The sequence below is a fragment of the Triturus cristatus genome, chromosome 4_2 (assembly GCF_964204655.1).
Source record: "Triturus cristatus chromosome 4_2, aTriCri1.1, whole genome shotgun sequence".
NCBI classification, from domain to species: Eukaryota; Metazoa; Chordata; class Amphibia; order Caudata; family Salamandridae; genus Triturus; species Triturus cristatus.
This window is the reverse complement of record NC_140586.1, coordinates 652,187,226-652,205,185: the sequence shown is the minus strand read 5'-3', so window position 1 is coordinate 652,205,185 and position 17,960 is coordinate 652,187,226. Positions and strand designations below refer to the sequence as shown.

Below are 17,960 nucleotides of genomic sequence, written 5' to 3'. Positions count from 1 at the left end.
GGTAACACACTGAAGAAGTCTTAAACTATCCCTTAAATATACTGCAAACGTACACATATTAAGATATCTTTCGCATAAGACTAACAAAGTACTGGTAATTCTCCTGTAGCTCCTTAGATCAGCTGACTACTATTGTTAGAGATAGTATTTATTGTTTTTGAGAACTTTTTTTTTGGTCTCTTTAGAGTCTGAGGAGTTTTTCAGCATGGCCCTTTGATTCCAGGGTGTATACATGATTTGTTTGAAGTCATTTATTTCAGGAATTAAATGTTTGAGGAATCTAAAAGCAAATGATCTCAGTAGTACTATCCTGAAGACACAGTACATTCTGGACTTACAGTGAAGAAACAATTGGGAAACACTCATTATTAAGTTATGAACTATAGTTTTGATTTTGGATTCTCTTTATAACTGGCAGTTCTTCTTAATAATAAAGAATAAAGCACATAGAACTTGAATTAATCTTCTATTGGAAAAGTTCTTGTTTATAGGATACGTGTCAAGTACAGCAAAGACCCTCCTCTTAGATGCCCTATTGTATGGAGCAGAACAAGTTATAACTCACTCTTTATCACATAGCACATCAGCAACATGCTTTATCTGGTTGAATCAACCAGGACTTATGCCTGCATAGTAGAACCGCCCAGTTATATGTGGATGGAGAGTTATCCAGCATATATGCATACCATCAATCAACTTAACAGCATGGTTTCAAGAATTATTTTCTTAAAAGGAGAAAGTTCCATATTTGGTGCTTTCCAAAAGGTACTTGTCCACTTCATTCTGATGATGATACTGTTCAAGTTTCAGTTTACGGGCTAACCATTTCTTACCTCCTAGAATGGATTAAATTTAAAAAAAAAATCTCTGAGGCTATCTTTTAAGTTGGGGGAGATGACCCTTCTCAAACATCTTATGGTCTGTGTTTATGAGACTCTTCAGAATTGTGCCACTAAAAGCATATACTTGAAAATAGGTCTTAAGAAATGTGTGATTTGTTCTAGAAGGGGTGGTAAATTTGACGCTCTATATATTGACCTGCATTTATCCAAGTTTCATAGAACCTTTTAGAAATAAATTATGTTTCTAACCTGTCCTGAGTTTTTTTGTTATTCAAACAACCGGTCCTTAGATTTAATTTCTAGCTCTACTGATTCTACAGAGCAAAACCTTTGCCTGATTGGCACAAAGGGTAGTATTGTGATAACCTTTTAAAAATCTTGCACTCTATTACCGTGATTTGAATAATTCATTCAGAAATTGTTTGCATATAGCTACATTAGCAGATAAAAATCTGTCTCACTCTTCATACAAAGTAAGTGTTGATTGTCAGGCATTACATATGATGACTGCAAATATTGCTAAAGGTGTTTTACATTTATTGTACATCTTTTGCCTGCATTCAGATGATTCCAGAGCAGTTTATCAAGTGGGCCAAGTGATTCAGGTTAATGGACATTGCTCTTATGTCTTTTCACAGATTTGGTTCATTGCTTGGGAATCTATTTTGGCTTTACGGGGATGTCATGATGGAAAGTATACACATATTTATTTCTAAATCAATTTCTTGAACATGGGCATAATGAATTTCTTCACAGTACACCCTTCCTGTCCTCTTAGCATTTGAACGATGAGTGATACCTTCTTGTTATTAGTTATCGAAGGCAACCATTATGGACACTGTGGTGGGTTGATGTCTTCACATTCTTAATGATGCTTGAGGCTTTCTGATTGCAAAAAGTTCAAAACACAAAAAGTACTGCAACTCCACTAAAAGCAAAACAGGCAATATTTGGGTTATTCCATGTAGACTTCACAAGCTGCAAAACCATTGTTAGAGATAAGTAACCTTTATATTTGCGATACTCTTATTACATTTGAGTTCTAAAAAGGGAGGACACGTATTGTGTAAGAAAACTAGAGTTAGGAACTTTACCTATTTTAACAGAATTTTTTTTCCATTAGATGCCATTCTTCAACTTTCCATGAAGTATACTGAAAGATATAACAAGATCCCCCCAACAATTACTTTCAACACGATTCCATTTCATCCAAATGGTAAGCCAAGCGTTGATAATTGATCTGGATCGAAATAGACATATACTTGTTAGCTTTAAACTAACACTGATATATTAACATTTAACGTTTAGTACAACTTGAGGGTATAGGTTAAGAACAATAAAGTTCCTTCTGTGCACCAATATACTTTTTTGAATCTAGAGTTGTGAATATGTGGGTTACTTGTTAAGTTCAGTGTAGTTGAATACATTAAAGGGGAGTATTCAGAAAATACGGAATTTATGAATTTATTAACACTTCTCTTTTGGGTAAAGTGTTAGGGCAAAATCATTTTATGAGCTAACATCTGCAAACTGTTGCTTATTTTAAGGTCATGTTAAATATGGCTAAAAGGGTTAGCGTTTTCTATGCACTTTTTGATACACCAACACCCTGGTCAAAAATAAAAATAAACGTTAATATATTGCTAACTTGTTTTATGTATAATCTCACTTGAATCAATGATTCTTACAATTAATCTAATAAGTAAGCTACAATGTGCAATATATCTAGACACAAGTACCTGGGTATAGATTTAAGGGAAATCATTAGGGGCTTTAGACCTCCATTCCATCCAGTGAGAACGTCAAAGCTTACTCTCAACTGCTGTGCAGGTTTGCTAAAATTTCATAGAAGAAGAGTTATTTCAACTGGTACCAGTCCTTTGATTATCTTTTCTTCAAAGTAATGCAGTCCTTACTGTGGCAGTAAAAACGAGAATGTTTATTTTTACCCAGCTAAAACATGTTAAACTTTTAGAGCCTAGAGCCACCATGTCCAGAAGCCCGCCATCCCATGTGCACAATGGCCTCTTCTTTTAGTCCCCTCTGTCTAACAGTTGAGAGAGATATTTGTGCCTAAAGAGATGGGAGTGACTTCTTTGTTTCATTAGTACTTTGGTACTTGAATTAATTAAAGTCATATGGCTCTTCCATTTCTTTGTGCTTTGTGAGTCCCTTCAAATAGATTTGATCAGATTCCTTAGTATACCTCCGGACTTGAATAACTGGTGACTGCACCTGCCCATTTTTCCGAACAGATTGTCTTTGGCTTGTTGTAAGGAATTTTCAGGGTAAGGAGAGTGCTTCTGTTTCTTTGTCTCAAGCTGTAGGTGAGATGTATCTTTTGTGTCCTCTGAGATGATTCCTTTGTAGGCCATCTCAGTTTTATAACTGGACTACACTGGCCTAGTGTGCCATATCAGCCTTACATCAGACCTATGCTCAGGAACCCTATATACATTAAGGAGTTCCTTTCCAGAGTCGTACACATAATCTTCACCCAAAGTGCCAGAGTGCCTTTACCCAGGGCCTCTGCCTGATGAGCCTTTAAATCCTCCACAGTGGATTTTGCCGCAAAGAACAGATGCCTTGTGTTAGAACTGGGGGTCTCTAGTTGGCAGAGGTAGGTACCTTTGACCAAATAGAGACCCTTGCTTCTAGTCAGGGTAAGGGGGTACACTCCTAAAATAACTCCTGCTCACCCCCTTGATAGCTTGGCACGAGCAGACAGGCTTATCTCAGAGGCAGTGTGTAAAACGTTTGTGAACACATACAGTAATCCAGTGACAACACTACAGATGGACACCACACAGGTTTTATTTCAAAAATAAGTATTCTTTATGTAGACCTATCACAAGACCACAAACGACAAAAATTCCACAATACTGTACTTTAAAAATGGTAGAAATAGCTTAGTTCTCTTAAGATGCTAAATGTGACACTTTAAGTTCAATGTTCCTTTGATTGTGTAACGCTATACAATGAAAGTGTTGCAGGGAAGGTGATGCGTCAGTTCCTTACACGCAAGAACGGTGATGCATCGGTTCCCTACTGCTGCGTAGGGGACGGTGATGCGTCAGTTCTTCTCTGCATGGGGAGGTGATGCATCGGTTTCTTACTGCGCTACCTTGCTGGTGCGACCTGCTACGCCATGATGCGATGGAGATCCGGTGCAATGAAACCGAATGACGTCTTCTTCTTGATGCGACAACAATGCGTGCACGCCCGACGGCGACTCACGAATATTCTGAGCCGCGACAGGCCCTGCGACACGCTCATCTGGTGATTCGACGGCGTCTGCTGCGACGGCGACACTCTTCTCCAGGGATGCGGGGCGTCTCGGTGATGCGATGCGGCAGTGGCAGCTTTCCCAGTGATGCGACGACAGCGGCTGCAGCAGCGACACTCTTCTCTGGTGATGCGATGGCATCTGCTGCGACGGCGACACTATTCTCCGGTGATGCGAGGCACTTCGGGTGATGCGATGGGCACAGCGGCGGCACGCGTCTCCGGTAATGCGACGATGTCTGCTGTGACGGCGACACTCTTCTCTAGTGATACGATGACAGCGGCTGCGGCAGCGACGCACTTATTTGTCTTGAGTCGCACTTCCAGCTCCCAGCGGCACACAGTCTCTCAGAAGGCCCAGCTCAACAGCAGGCACTTCAATTCCCAGCAAGGGAAGGCAGGGGAGCTGGTTGGTGAAGTCTGTTGTCCCTGAGACTTCAGCAGGAGGCAATCTCTATCTCAAGCCCTTGGAGATCCTTCACAAGTTGATTTGAAAAGCACAAAGTTCCTTTCTTTGGCAGTCAGGCAACCCCTGCAGGCTAATCCCCCAAACAGCACTCAGCTTAGGGATAGTCTCTTCCTCAGTTTCTCTGGTTCCTCTCCTCAGCAAAGGTTCTTCTTGTTTCCCAAAGTGATCTAAAATTCTGGGGTCTGCATCCCCCCTTTTATACTCATTTTCTCTTTGTTCTCTGAAGGCAGAGAGGCCTTTGCCTAGTCCAAACCAGTTCTGGTCAGTCTTGGAGCACTTTGTTTACAGGACTCCTTCTGTCCTTTGACAGTGTGGGCCGGGGACATCAGACGCACCACAGGAGATGGAGCCAGCATTATGGAAGGCAGGCACAGCCCTATTCAGGTCCCAGGTGCAACTCCTCCCACCACTCTACATGCAGATCTCTCTATTCAGCCTTGTGCTGACTCACCCTGTCTCCTGGAATCCCCTAGCCCCTCAAACTCCAGACAAGGAATACACAACCTAGCAGCGGCAGGCTTGGCTAGTTAGGCAACAAAATACCTACTTTCTAAAAGTGGTATTTTCAAACACAGAATGTTAAAACCAACTTCACTAAAAGATGTATTTTATCATTCTGAGTTCAGGCATACTAAACTCGAATTTCTACCATGTTCCCTGGGTCAGTAAAGGATTATAAGGTGGTATAATCAAACTGCCCTTTCTGGCCTATGGGGAACAGGTAGCCTTGCAATAGTGAAAAACGAAAATGGCTGTAATTCACTATTAGGACATGCCACACACATCAGGGCATGCCCTACCTTTTACTTACAATGCACCCTGCCCTTGGGCCTACCTTAGGGGTGTATGATATGAAGAAAAGGGAAGGTTTAGGGACTGGCAAGTGGGTGCACTTGGCCAGTCAACATGGCAGTACCCGTCTGCACATAGGCTCTGCAATGGCAGGCCTGGGACACACTTTACAGGCTGCTTTGGTGGGTGGCACAACCAGTGCTGCAAGCCCACCAGCAGCATTTGATTTACAAACCCTGGGCACACGCAGTGCACTGTACTAGGGTCTGACAAATATACCAAATAAGCCAATCATGGAGTCACTAATCCATTCATCAATTTACAATAGAGAGCATATGCACTTTAGCACTGATCAGCAGTGGTAAAGTGTCCAGAGTCCTACAACAGCCCTCAACAGGTCAGAAGAAATACAGGAGGAAGGCAAAAAGTTCAGGGATGACCCTGCAAAAAGGGCCAAGTCCAACACCTTGTGGCCTCAGTATTGATATGTTCTCTGATAATGTAAGAGCCAATTTTATAGTTTGTGATGGTATGCATCCCTGTGGTGGCACTGTGGGGTACCCCTTGGGTCCTTTTCCCTGAATACCTGCTCAAGGTCCTTGTGGTAAGCACTGGGTATCCATCACCGATGAGGCCTTCTTGCTGAGATCAGGTCTTGCTCTGGCACGTACTACTATACATAGATGTTTCATTCTTCACATTGTTATTGCTGTCCACCAACAATAGCAACCTTACAGATTGGTATAGTAAGCTGTGCCAGTGGTTCATCTATCCTAACACCACTCTATAAACACACTGATGTTCCTAAGACTTTACCCTAGGCACCACACTGTCCTTTGCTTGTAGTTCTTAAGTGACAGATGTAAGACTCCCCTTTCAATGGAATCCTTAATCTTTTGTCGTAAGGTTTGACTTACCTGCACAGCTTTTCCAGAGGGTGCTCAAGCCCATATTACATGGTAATGTCAATTAATGAAGGTGAAAAGACTTATGGCAGCCCACCGTTCTTTAACAATTTGCCTTAGTCACCGACCCCAGTCCATCTGATTATGTTTTTGTATCACCTACCATATGTTTTGGAATGTGATGGGGACCCTTTTGGCCTTTGATTCAGTGTGCAGTGCCAGTGAAGCTTCATCTGAGAGAGTAATGATTTTGCTTTATCGATGGGTTTAGGGCCAGATGTACGATGGTTTTTAGTGTGCGCAAACGGGTCTTAAACCCATTTGCGCACGCTAAAAACCATGGGTCCATACACCCAGTATTTTGCGAGTCGCAAATAAATTGCGACTCGCAAAATACTGTTGTGCGACTCGATATTTGGAAGGGGCGTTCCCTTCCAAATAGAGACTCCATAGCCATGTACCAATGTTTTGCGACTGCAATTATGGTCGCAAAACACTCGTAAATTACCACCTACTTCAGGGAGACCATCGTCCCAGGGACCAATGCCAGCCCTTTTAAAATGAAACGAAAACCTTTCATTTTTTTTTTTTTAAATGCATCCCATTTTCCTTTAAGGAAAATGGGCTGCATTTTGAAAATCAAAATAATTCTGCTCAATTTAAAAGCAGTCCCAGACATAGTGGTCTTCTGAGCCCAGCAGGCCACCATCCCTGGGAGGGCCAGCCATTCCAAATGGGGTCGCAAAATGCGAGTGGCTCATTAATATTCATGAGCCTTGCATTTTGCGACCCCATTGGGAATCGCAAACCGTGTCCAAGAAACTGTTGTACATGCCAAATAGCGAGTCGCAAAAGCGACACAATTTGCGAGTCGCTATTTGGCAGGTCATACATCTGACCTCAAGTGCTGTGAAAACCTAATAATGGATTTCTAGTTGTGTCACACTCATATATTCCTATACATTACAGTATTGTTATTTGCATGGTGAAGAACGTATTGCTTTTTTGTAATCAAATATAGAACTCGGTTTGCATCGATTTAAAACATCCAGTAGCTCTGAGTATTCTTGCTAATTTTCATAGTTGAAGAAGGCCTGGAAGCCATGTTATTCACGGTTGTACAGTTACACATTTTCAAGAAGGGCAAACTTGCTTTCAAACTTGGGAAGTGGAAGCGGGATTTTAGAAGAATTCTGAGCTCAGTATTGCATTTATGAATGATATCTACTCCTCAGGGTCACCTTGCGCTTCATCAGGGAGACGATCCTGCCACTTGCTCAATAGATACGTTTTTGCTGAAAGTAACAAGATAATTACATCCCTTTGAGTCCTGTCTTCCTCATAGACTGTTTTCTCACAAACGTCACCCGGAAGCAGGTCATGCATATTTTATTTGTGGGTCGCAAGCCTAGCCTTGGCTGCCCTTGGATTGGGACCTCTTATGCACGATGCATTGATCCTGCTATGAGGCTCTTTGATAATCATCCTTTAGAGTGAAGAAGAGGTAGATGAGCTGCTTCAACTATTTCTAGGTACTTATTTTGCTTTCATTCCCATGCATGAAATGACTGTTGCTGTAAACAAAATAAGAAGTATGCCCACGCCAAAATGCTGATTCACAATAGAATGACATTAGATTATCTCTTAGTGGCCAAAGGGTGTGTTTGTGCAATTGTAGGGACTGAGTGTGGCACCCATCTCCCCAACCCTTCTCTTAGCATACTGAGTAGATAGACTACACCGAGCAAAGTGTAAAAGAAAATGACATGAGACGCAAAGTGGCTCCGTTTTGCACCTGAATGGCATCTGGGCGTGTTTGGGAGAAGTCTTTGGACCCTGTGTGATGAAAATATTCAAATCAACTAATGCAATCGTTATAACTGTGGTTGTCATATATGTGGCTATTAGACTAATATTGTGCTTCATACAGTGTTGTTGCAACGATAAAAGTACAGCCAATACTTTGACCTTTGCTCTTTCTAGCGGTGCGGAAAGTGACAACTAAGATGTAACAAGTCATGACGCTATTTTCTATCGTATTGTTGTAAAAGGAATGTCTTTCCTCTGGAAAAACCTAATCATGTATTTCTTATTGTGTCTTACTCATATATTCCTGTACATTACAGTATTGTTAGTTTTACATATACATGGCGAACAATGTATTGCTATTTTATAATCAAATATACATATCTTTGTGCTGTGGTTTACAGCATCTAGTAAGTTTGAGTATCCATGCTAACGTTGTTTGTCCAAGAAGGCTCAGAAGCCCTGCTATTCAAGTTTGTTCAGTTGCACATTTGCAAGCATCCCTTTCAAACGTGGCAAGTGGGATTTTAGGAGTATAATAAGGTCAGTAATCCTGACCCCTGCTCATTAGATATGTTTTTGCTGAAAGTAACGTGTTTCTGTTTTGTGGATAGGTTCCATAGACTTGAATTTTAACAAGGAATTCCCAGTATATCGAAATGTCAAAACACGAATCGGGCACAGACTCCTGATTGCGTGAAGTAGATTTATTCAAGCGACATGTCCATATGACGCGTTTCGGCCGCTGACCTGCAGCCTTGCTCACATTACATTTTATATATATATATATAAATATATATATATTTTTTTTTCACTGAAAACCCAAAGGTTACAGGGACGTTATAGTCGGGGTCAGATTTTACTGATACAACACCAGAGAAATTCAGCTGTTATAGTTGCCTGAGTTAACTATTACTCGCGCCCGCATAATGCACTGCTTATGACCTCACATATTACATCACTCATGACATTATCAGTGACATCACTGATGACATTTCAAATGACATCACTGATGGCGGGCACCAGGGATATTGCTGGAGCCAGCCCTAGGGGGTGGTGGTCCCCAGGGCCATTTACAGCCCTGGGGAGGTGACCGGTCCCAGGGCCCGCATTTTAATTTTTTATTGCCCCGGGTCCTGGGCTAAATTAAACGGTAGCCCGCGCTTCGTTAAAAAAAAAATAATTCATCAGGATTCGATTTTTTTCTCAAGGCAATAGTTTTTCCTCCATTTTTGTTCCCGATGCCTGCATTGTTATTTTAGTGTTTTCAAATCCTGTGCATACCACGGGGCAGATGGCTTCCTTCTGTGGTTTTTAATGGTTTTATTCAGGGGCAAGCTGGGTGACTTCAGAGTCAATCCAATCGGTAAAATTTGAGGTAGCCAAGTCAACATTATTACCAAGTACAGGTCGAGATTTCAAGAGAATGTCGTGCAGTTCAGTCTTTTAAATTTTATGCCTGGAGCGAAATGTTATCATAGTTAGCAAAATGTGGCTAGACTTTTTGGTCTTTCCAGCATGGAGGTAGGACTTTCTCAAACCTTAGTTCAGGATTGCTAGTGAAGACTTCATCAAGGGTATGGTTTGCCCGAGGAGTCACCGTATTTACTATCTGTATAAGATTAAAGCTAAGTAGATTGTCAATTAGATATTCTGCATCTTTGTTCTCCAAGGTCTCAAAGTGGAAATTAAAATCCCAAAGATTGTGAAGTTTAAAAAATCCATTCACGATTCAGTCAAACCAATGACATTTTGAATGAATTGTGCTCTTGGCCCCTGATGACAGTAAAGTAAAATGCCGTTGAAGGCAGTCATATTATTTAGTTTAAAATTTAATGCAAGGGCTTCACAGTCCAAGTGGGTGATGGGCTGGAACGAGGCGACCAGATAATCACAAAAAATGATCGCATGGCCGCCTCTGCTTTTGTTTAGCCGGTCCAGTCTGAAATTGGCGTAACCCTCTGGAATGGCAATTCTTAGATCTGCGTCTGATGTAGAATCTGCCTAGGTTTCAGTCACAACAATTATAACAGGGGAGTAGTGATCTACAAACTCAGAGAATTCATATTTATTTTTGATCAATGATCTTGTGTTTAAGAGTGTACAGGTAAGTAAACCTAACAATATGTTAGTCTCAAGGGTTGAGAAAGGGGGGTTTGTGCCTCTGTTGGTGAGACAGTATCTAACTTAAATGCAAAACTGCAATTTTTCCAGCTAAACCAACGGGCTTAGTATCAAATTTAAAAGAGTCGCACAGATTGTTCCTACCTTGGTTGCAGAGCTAGAAGAGCTTTCCCCTTGAGGATGGATGGGGAGAAAAATGGGCAGGGGTTCTGGCACAGGGTGGCTGTGGACGGGCGCAGATGGGCTTGACTTTGGTGCACCAGTGGTGCTCCATCTGCCTGTGTCCACTGAGCAGATGCACTTCACAGTCCTTTAAGAGGGCTGGTATCAGAGGGCGTGACCAAGCTTTGAATCGTGACTTTTCGCTTCAGCAGTCAAACAGGGCGGGGGCAACTAAAATGCACAAACTGGGGTCCAGTAACCCCTCTTTACTACACACGCTCCCCTGTGAGGTAAGAGTACTGGAGACAAATGGCAAGAATTAAAGTAAAAGTGTGAAAGGTTAAAAACATGTAAAGAGGTGAGTAGCCTTTTAAATACAGTGGTGCAACTAGGGGCCAGGTACCTCCTAAGATGTCATGAAAGTGCCTAAAGGGAAACAAAACTCGGGCGTTTCAGCTGACTGTGATGCAGATGCTGCGCGGATGTGCTTAACGGTCCTTTAAGTGGGCTGACATCAAGGGACATGGCCGGGGGTGTTGCCAAGCTCCAAAGCGCAACTATGCACTTCAACAGTCAAACGGGAGGAGGGGGCCAACTAAAATGCACAAACTGGGGTCCACTAACCCCTCATTACTACACAAGTACACCTGTGTGGTAAGAGTACTGGAAACAAATGGCAAGAATTAAAGTAAAATTGTGAAAGGTTAAAAACATAAAACAAGCATAAAGAGGCGAGTAGCCCCTTAAATATGGCGGTACAACTAGGAACTCCTAAGATGGCATGGAAGTGCCTAGAGGGAAACAAAACTCATGCGCTTAAGCTGACTGTGATGCAGGCGCTGTGCGGATCCGCCTAACCATCCTTTAAGAGGGCTGGCATTAAGGGGCGTGGCCGGAGTGTAGCCAAGCTCTGAAAAATGACTATTTCTAAGTTTTTTTTAATTGTATTTCCTAACCTCTGAGAGTGTGCGTGGCTGTTTAGGTCTGTGAATGGGTGTGTGAATGGCTGTATAGGTTGGTGAATGGGTGTGTGAGGGGCTATATGGGTCTGTGAATGAGTGCATGAGTGTCTGTGTGGGTCTGTGAGTGGGTGCATGTTTGTATGAGTGGGTCTGTGAGTGGGAATGTCATTGTCTATGTGGGTTTGTGTGTGGGTGCGTGAGTTTGAATGTGTGAGTGGGTCTGTAAATGGTTGCATGAGTCTCTGGGTGGGTCTGTGGTTTGTTCACATGCATTAATCAAACTACTGCGGAAGCATTTTCATTCATCATGTTGATATGACCATGACTGACCTTGCAAAGTAATGCTTGGCAATATGGTCCCTGTGCCTCCGCCCCTCTTCTTCCCTGCTCTCCTCCGTTGGAGGCTGAACTGGGGGCCAGGGTTGTTCATCCTCCGTATCAGACATGGCAATGTGAGGCATCTGCTGCTGGCAAAGTTGTGTAGTATGGCACAGGTTGCTACCATCTTACAGCAATCTCTGGTACATACTGCAGGGCACTCCCAATTGTGAGCAAACAGCGAAACCTGGATTTCAGCAGGCCAAATGTGCACTGTATCACAGTTCTGGTTCGACTATGTACTGTGTTGTATCTTCTCTCATTCTGGTTGTTGGCAGAGAGCAAAGGTGTGAGGTTCCATGGGCATAGGGCGTATGCACTGTCACCTGAAAGATATACATTTGTCTGAGGCAACATACTTATTGTGCGTATTGTGCAACTGCATAATCTTTTGAACATGTATTTTCAATACCGAATATACATCCATCATCAAACTCCCCAGTTTTAATTTGTCTGTAAATGCCGCTGTGCCTAAAGATGGAGGTATCTTGTGTGCTTCCAGGAAACATTGCCACTATATCAGTGATTGTGTTTTGGGCATTGCATATAGCCTGAATGTTCAGGGAATGTGTATTTTTCTGATCCCTAACCCGATATTTAGCATGGGATGGTGGACATATGGCTACATGTGTCCATCTATACACCCTGTGACATGGGGTAAATTGGCTATCCTGTAAAAATTAATTATAGTACTTTGTATTTCTGGCATATTCCTGGGCAGATATATGTAGTGGTGGATGTAGATGGGCATGGCATCTAGGATGCTCCTAAAGAGAAACACGACAACCCTACTGCAACACCTATCACATCCTGGCAACTTCCACAGGCTAATAAGTGTAATGAACACACCTGCACATGGGTGGAGATGGAATTTCTGTACAGAGTACTGCTTTTTATATGTGGCCCTAACAGCTCAATTATATCCAGGATGACTGTGCTACTTAGCCTGTACTGGTCATATATTTCCTCCTATGTTTTTTGGAAAAGAGTCAGCCTGGGGCGAAAAATCCTTTCTTGTCTCTTCCTCCTTCTCTGCTGCAGAGTCAGTATGCACATCCTACTTGCTATCAGTTGCAGGGCAGTCATTATGGAAAACTGTGATGCATTCTGGGCCTGCTTTTAAAGTTTGCACCCATTTACCACCTGGTAAATTGCATGTGCAAACGGGCGAAACAGCGACTATTTGCGACTGCCTTAAACATACAGCTAGCAAGTTGGTATTAGAGATTTCCTAATACCCACTCACTATTTTGAGTCACATTTTTTGTGCGTTACAATTCAGTCGCATCTGAATTTTGGGTTAGGAAATGGGTTTCATACATAACGTACAGCCCATTTTGTATTTGCTAACGCATTTGTGACCAATTTGCGACTCGCAAATCGGTTGTACATCTTGGTCTAGCTGTCCTATGTAAAAAACTAAATATAGATTAAAATACTAAGCTGAAACTGGGAACAGTGCCTGCTTTAAACCAGGTATTAGTGTTTGTTAGACCTGTCAGCCCTTTGGCAGTTCCCTCCTCATTTTATTATTTTTGTCCTTTCCCCCTTCTCATTTTTTCTGTCTACCAAACTTTTTGGGTGCTGATGTAGAGGTTCTGGGCGCCTCATCCTCACTACCTGAGGGAGAGGCGCAAGGTGCTCCACTGAGGAAACTAGATGAGGGAGGTGAGATACACAAAATGGTGGCTCCAACTGTCACCTCAGCACCTGGACCCTGACTGCCATGAGAGGTTCCGGAACCTTCTGGGCCCCTCTGGCAAGTCAGGCCCAAGGTGATAAATAGAGGTGACAGGAGGGCGGCCATTTTAGAGTAGAGCTGAGTGGCCGGTTAACCAGGAGTAAGGCACCTGAGTGGGGAGGTGGCTGCACTGGTCAGGGATTGACAGGTCTTAGGGTCTGCACGGGTTCCCCTCGCCAGCGACACCACCCCCAACCTGATGACCAGTCCCTGAGTGCCGCCAGTGACTTGAGACCGGAGTATTTAGTGAGACCCCGAGGAGGAGTGTACCCCCTGACCTCTGAGTTCGGAGGGAGGGCCATTGCTGGGGCCTAGCGACTGATAGCTCCGCTGTCGCCTGCGATTGCCATCTGTACTGATTCTGAGAAAGATGTGTGCGCCCATGCCCTGAGGGTCCTGTCAGTTCAGTCCTTGTGCCGTGAGCGGATCGGCACCGTGTAAACTCAATCGCCCTTCCTCCCCGAGTGCCGCCTTCAAGTTGTAGCTGTCTTCCCTAATGCCCGGACACAGCGTTACCTGAGGAATTAGGCTGTCGCTGCTGACAGCAAGTCGCCTGGGGAGAGGGAGCGGCCCCGGGCGTGTGGCGAAGTGAGAGCAGCACAGCTGCGTTGCTGTGGAAACCCGCATCAGGAAGTGCAAGTGGGGCAGCCATGAAGTCGCTGCCCGAGTCACATGAGCCGGGGCTGGAGCGCCGCCCCCTGGCTGTGCAGGAGCGGAGGCCGCACCTCCATCGGACGCGCTGTTCCGGGACTGGAGCCACAGGAGTGGTGGGCCGACCGACAACGACGCCTCCTAGTCAGGTGACCAGTGGGGAGGAGGAGGTTCTGCCAACAAGTTAGGGGGAGTGCCCTCTGACGGCGACGGACAGAGGTTCCCATCGGAATAGGAAAGAGCCTGGGGGAGGGAAGATCCTGAGGGGAGGTGGCCCCGTGGAAGGGAATCTTGCATCCTGACTGCTGGGAGAGAATTCCTCGACCGCTTAAAGGCTCCGTGACACCAACGAAGGGGAATATCGCGCAATCTCGTGAGCTGCCAGAGGAGAACATCAGACGGACCGTAAGAGGGGGAAAATAGCGTGGGAGAAGGGAGAGTGTTTGTGCGCTGGGGAACTTTCCAAAGACTTTAAGAAAGGGAAGACCTTCCACGACTGTTATAATTATTGGCAGTATAGCGCCCCCACGTGAGTGACTCGAGTGAGGTGAAGGGTGGAACACATATTGGGGCGGATGGTGGTGGTGCCAGCCCCAGTAACCAAAAGCACTGAGGTTTCAAAGGTCATTGGGATGGTGTAGATTCAGTGTGCAAACCATCCCTAATAGCTACCTGGATGGAAGTAACCCCTAGATTGTCAACGGTACTACCCCTGTCCTGATAAGTGATATATATCCAGGGCAGCCAGTTAACCCCCCTTTTGTTAGTTTAAGGATTACCCTGAGAGTAAATCGGGGATTGGTTACTGGGCAGGGTTACTAGGGGGTTAGACGTCCTTCCAGAGGCCAGGTGCTATGCATAGCCCACACGGAGAGTGTTAACGATGTGCCAAGTCTGAAGTAATACTGCCTGTACAATGTTGACATGTAATACTTGGAAATGCTATTCTGAAATTTAACGGAGTGTTTAGCTGTAAAAACACATTGGATGAAAAGTTTATTCTGTATTGTAAGGACTGGTTTTGCCTCAAGATAAAGAGGAACGTTCATATGAAAATGTAATGAAATGTTCAGATTGTAAGGTCTAAGTGACACACGATTCAAATAAGAACGAAATGAGATAAAGTCTTATAGTAAACCTTACATTTAATCGGTGTAGTGTCCTTTTTGAGTGGTGCTGCGCAAGATTGCGAGCTGGGTAGGATGCACGCATGAGAGGCCCAGTGGAGATGTAAGCCTGTTGACCTGAGCCAAGCTACCCCTAGGACGTAGGTCCAACAAGTTGGTGCTCAGCGGTGGAATCCTTATTCAGTGCTTGCATCCGCTTAGTAGCAGTTTTGCGAGCGTCACCACCTACACCTGATTGTTTTAACTGGAGTTTTCTCCAGATTGCTTTCCTGATTGGAGGTTTTCAAAATTGTCCTGTGTTATACTTCCTTTTTAGGGAAGGTCTTCCAGTGTGAAGTTCTTTTTGACTGTGTTGGGGTCCCATCTGGTAGGATGGAGTTCGAGTTGGGTAGGCTGGAAGAATATACGGTGACCCAATTGAAGGAATTCTGCCAGGAGAGGGAGGTATTCTTTAAGCAGGGGGCGAGGAAAATAGAGCTCCAAGCTAGCTTAAGAGCCTGGGTTATGGCCCACCCTAGCGGGAAACGGGAGGAGGAACCAGGACTGGACCTCCCGGAAGAAACGGAAGTCCTTTTCCCCCCTGGGAGCGGCAACATGGACGTCGGATCTAGGGCCCCATCAAGAGTGGGTAGTAGCGCTTCAGGGGGGAGCCTGACCTCTGCTGATCTAGTTGACCGAAGGGAGGAGAGGCAGTTCAGAATGGATCTGGCCCGTTTGGAAAAAGAGAGGGAAGAGAGGAGGTTCCTCCATGAGCTCCATTTAAAGGAGTTAGAGCTCAAAGCCCTACAGCTTGGAACCCCCAGCAGTCCTGTTGGTGGCAGCATACCGAGAGAAATCCCCAGGGACTCCAGGCCTTACCTGCCAAAAGATGTAGTCGCCAGCTATGGTGTCGGGGATGACATCGTTAAATGGCTGGCTGCCTATGAGGTCTCTTTAAGAGCCCATGGGGTCCCCGAAGCTCAGTGGGGGGGTGGGCTATACAGGTATATGCCTCCAGTGGGGAGGGATGCCTTGTTAGCCTTGGAACAACAAGATCAGACCAGGTACCCCGTCATGAAGGTCGCCCTAGTTAGAAAATTTGGGTTGACCCCTGAAAAATTCAGGCAGAGGTTTCGGGGCAGTCAAAAGTTGGCCACCCAGAATTGGGTAGACTTCTTGGACTATGCTAAGAAGGCCTTAGAGGGCTGGGTACAGGGCAGTGAGGTGAAGGACTATGAGGGACTGTATAACCTGATTTTAAAGGAGCACCTCCTCGAGAAAAGTTTTCCGGAGCTGCGTCAGCACCTGGTGGACAGCAAGCTAACTAATCCTAGGAAGCTTGCAGAGGAGGCGGATATCTGGGCGAGTACTCGGGTATCCTCGAAAGGGACTGGAGGGAATTTCCAAGGGGCTGGACAGGGCGCCCCCCAGAAGAAAGAGGGGGGAGACAAAAAGAAGGAGTTCTCTAAAGGCCCCCAAAAGAGTTCACAAGGGAAGGGAGTAGGATTCCCTCCTAAGGTTGGCCCCCACAAACCCTCTTATCCTGACCGTGGTCAGCAGCCTAGGGTTGTCCGATGTTATGAGTGTGGTGAGGTTGGGCACTATAAGGGGGATGCCAAGTGTCCCAAGAGACCACACCCTCCCATTGGAGGAAAGACCCCTGGGGTGGCGAGTGTAGTGCTCGGGGAGGAGTTGCCCCTAGATAAGGGAGGTGAGTGGGTAGGGCTAACCTTAGTGTCCTTAGGGCATTGTGAGATGGTTCCTAAGACCCAGGTGCCCGCGAATACTACTAAGTACAGGCAATGGGTCACCATCAATGCCCAGAGGGTGGAGGCTCTGCGGGACACAGGAGCCAGCATGACTATGGTAAGGAGTCAGCTGGTGTCCCCAGAGCAGGTGGTTCCCAATGTAGCCCACCCGGTTGTGATGGCTGACAACCGAGAGGGTCACTATCCGGTGGCCCAGATTCCCTTTGAGTGGGGAGGGGTTGCGGGTCCTCTACGAGTTGCGATAAGCCCTGCCATGCCGGTCGACTGCCTGTTGGGAAACGACCTTGAACACTCGGCATGGAAGGAGGTCAAGTTCAGGGCCCACATGGAAATGTTGGGGACCCCTGAGTGGACATGTGCCAACACCCGGTCCGTGACTGCCCGAAGAGGGAGTTCACAGAGGTTGGAGCCTGGGACAAAGGCCCAAACAGCTGCCGGAAAGGGTAAACAGGGACGGGGAAAGCCTGCCCCGGCATCGTAACCTCCAAAGGCGGATGGGGTGACTGGTGTGGTCCCGGAGTCTACGGAGGGGGATGTAACTTCCCTGGAGGGCTTACCTACCCCTGCAGACTGGCAGGTGGAGGGAGGACCTACTAGGGAGGAGTTTTGTCGGGCTCAAAAGGAGTGCCCTACCCTTGAGGGTTTACGGCGGCAGGCCGAAGCCCAGGCAGCGGGTAACGATTCGGGGAACTTCCACATATATTGGGAAGATGGACTCCTGTATAGCGAACCCAAGGCTCCGGTGCATGGTTCATCCCGGGCCTTGGTGGTTCCCCAGCGTTACCGAGCCTTCCTATTGGGATTGGCTCACGAAATACCCTTGGCAGGACACTTGGGACAAGACAAGACCTTTGCTCGACTTGTCCCTCATTTCTACTGGCCTCAGATGAGGATTACGTCCGATACTTTTTGTAGGACGTGTGTAACCTGCCAAGCTAGTGGGAAGACAGGGGTGAAGCTGAAGGCTC

The 17,960-nt window shown here is 45.4% G+C and overlaps 1 protein-coding gene across 5 annotated transcripts in view; it reads left to right on the top strand.

Annotated features, from left to right (window-relative positions):
• UBE2U (ubiquitin conjugating enzyme E2 U) overlaps positions 1-17,960 on the top strand; it is a 376,214-nt gene that overhangs the window by 139,004 nt on the left and 219,250 nt on the right. For all 5 annotated transcript variants that reach the window (XM_085602383.1, XM_085602382.1, XM_085602384.1 and 2 more), the window contains one exon: positions 1,966-2,058. In XM_085602383.1, the coding sequence (XP_085458509.1) occupies positions 1,966-2,058 (93 nt within the window). The remainder of the gene's footprint in view (positions 1-1,965; positions 2,059-17,960) is intronic.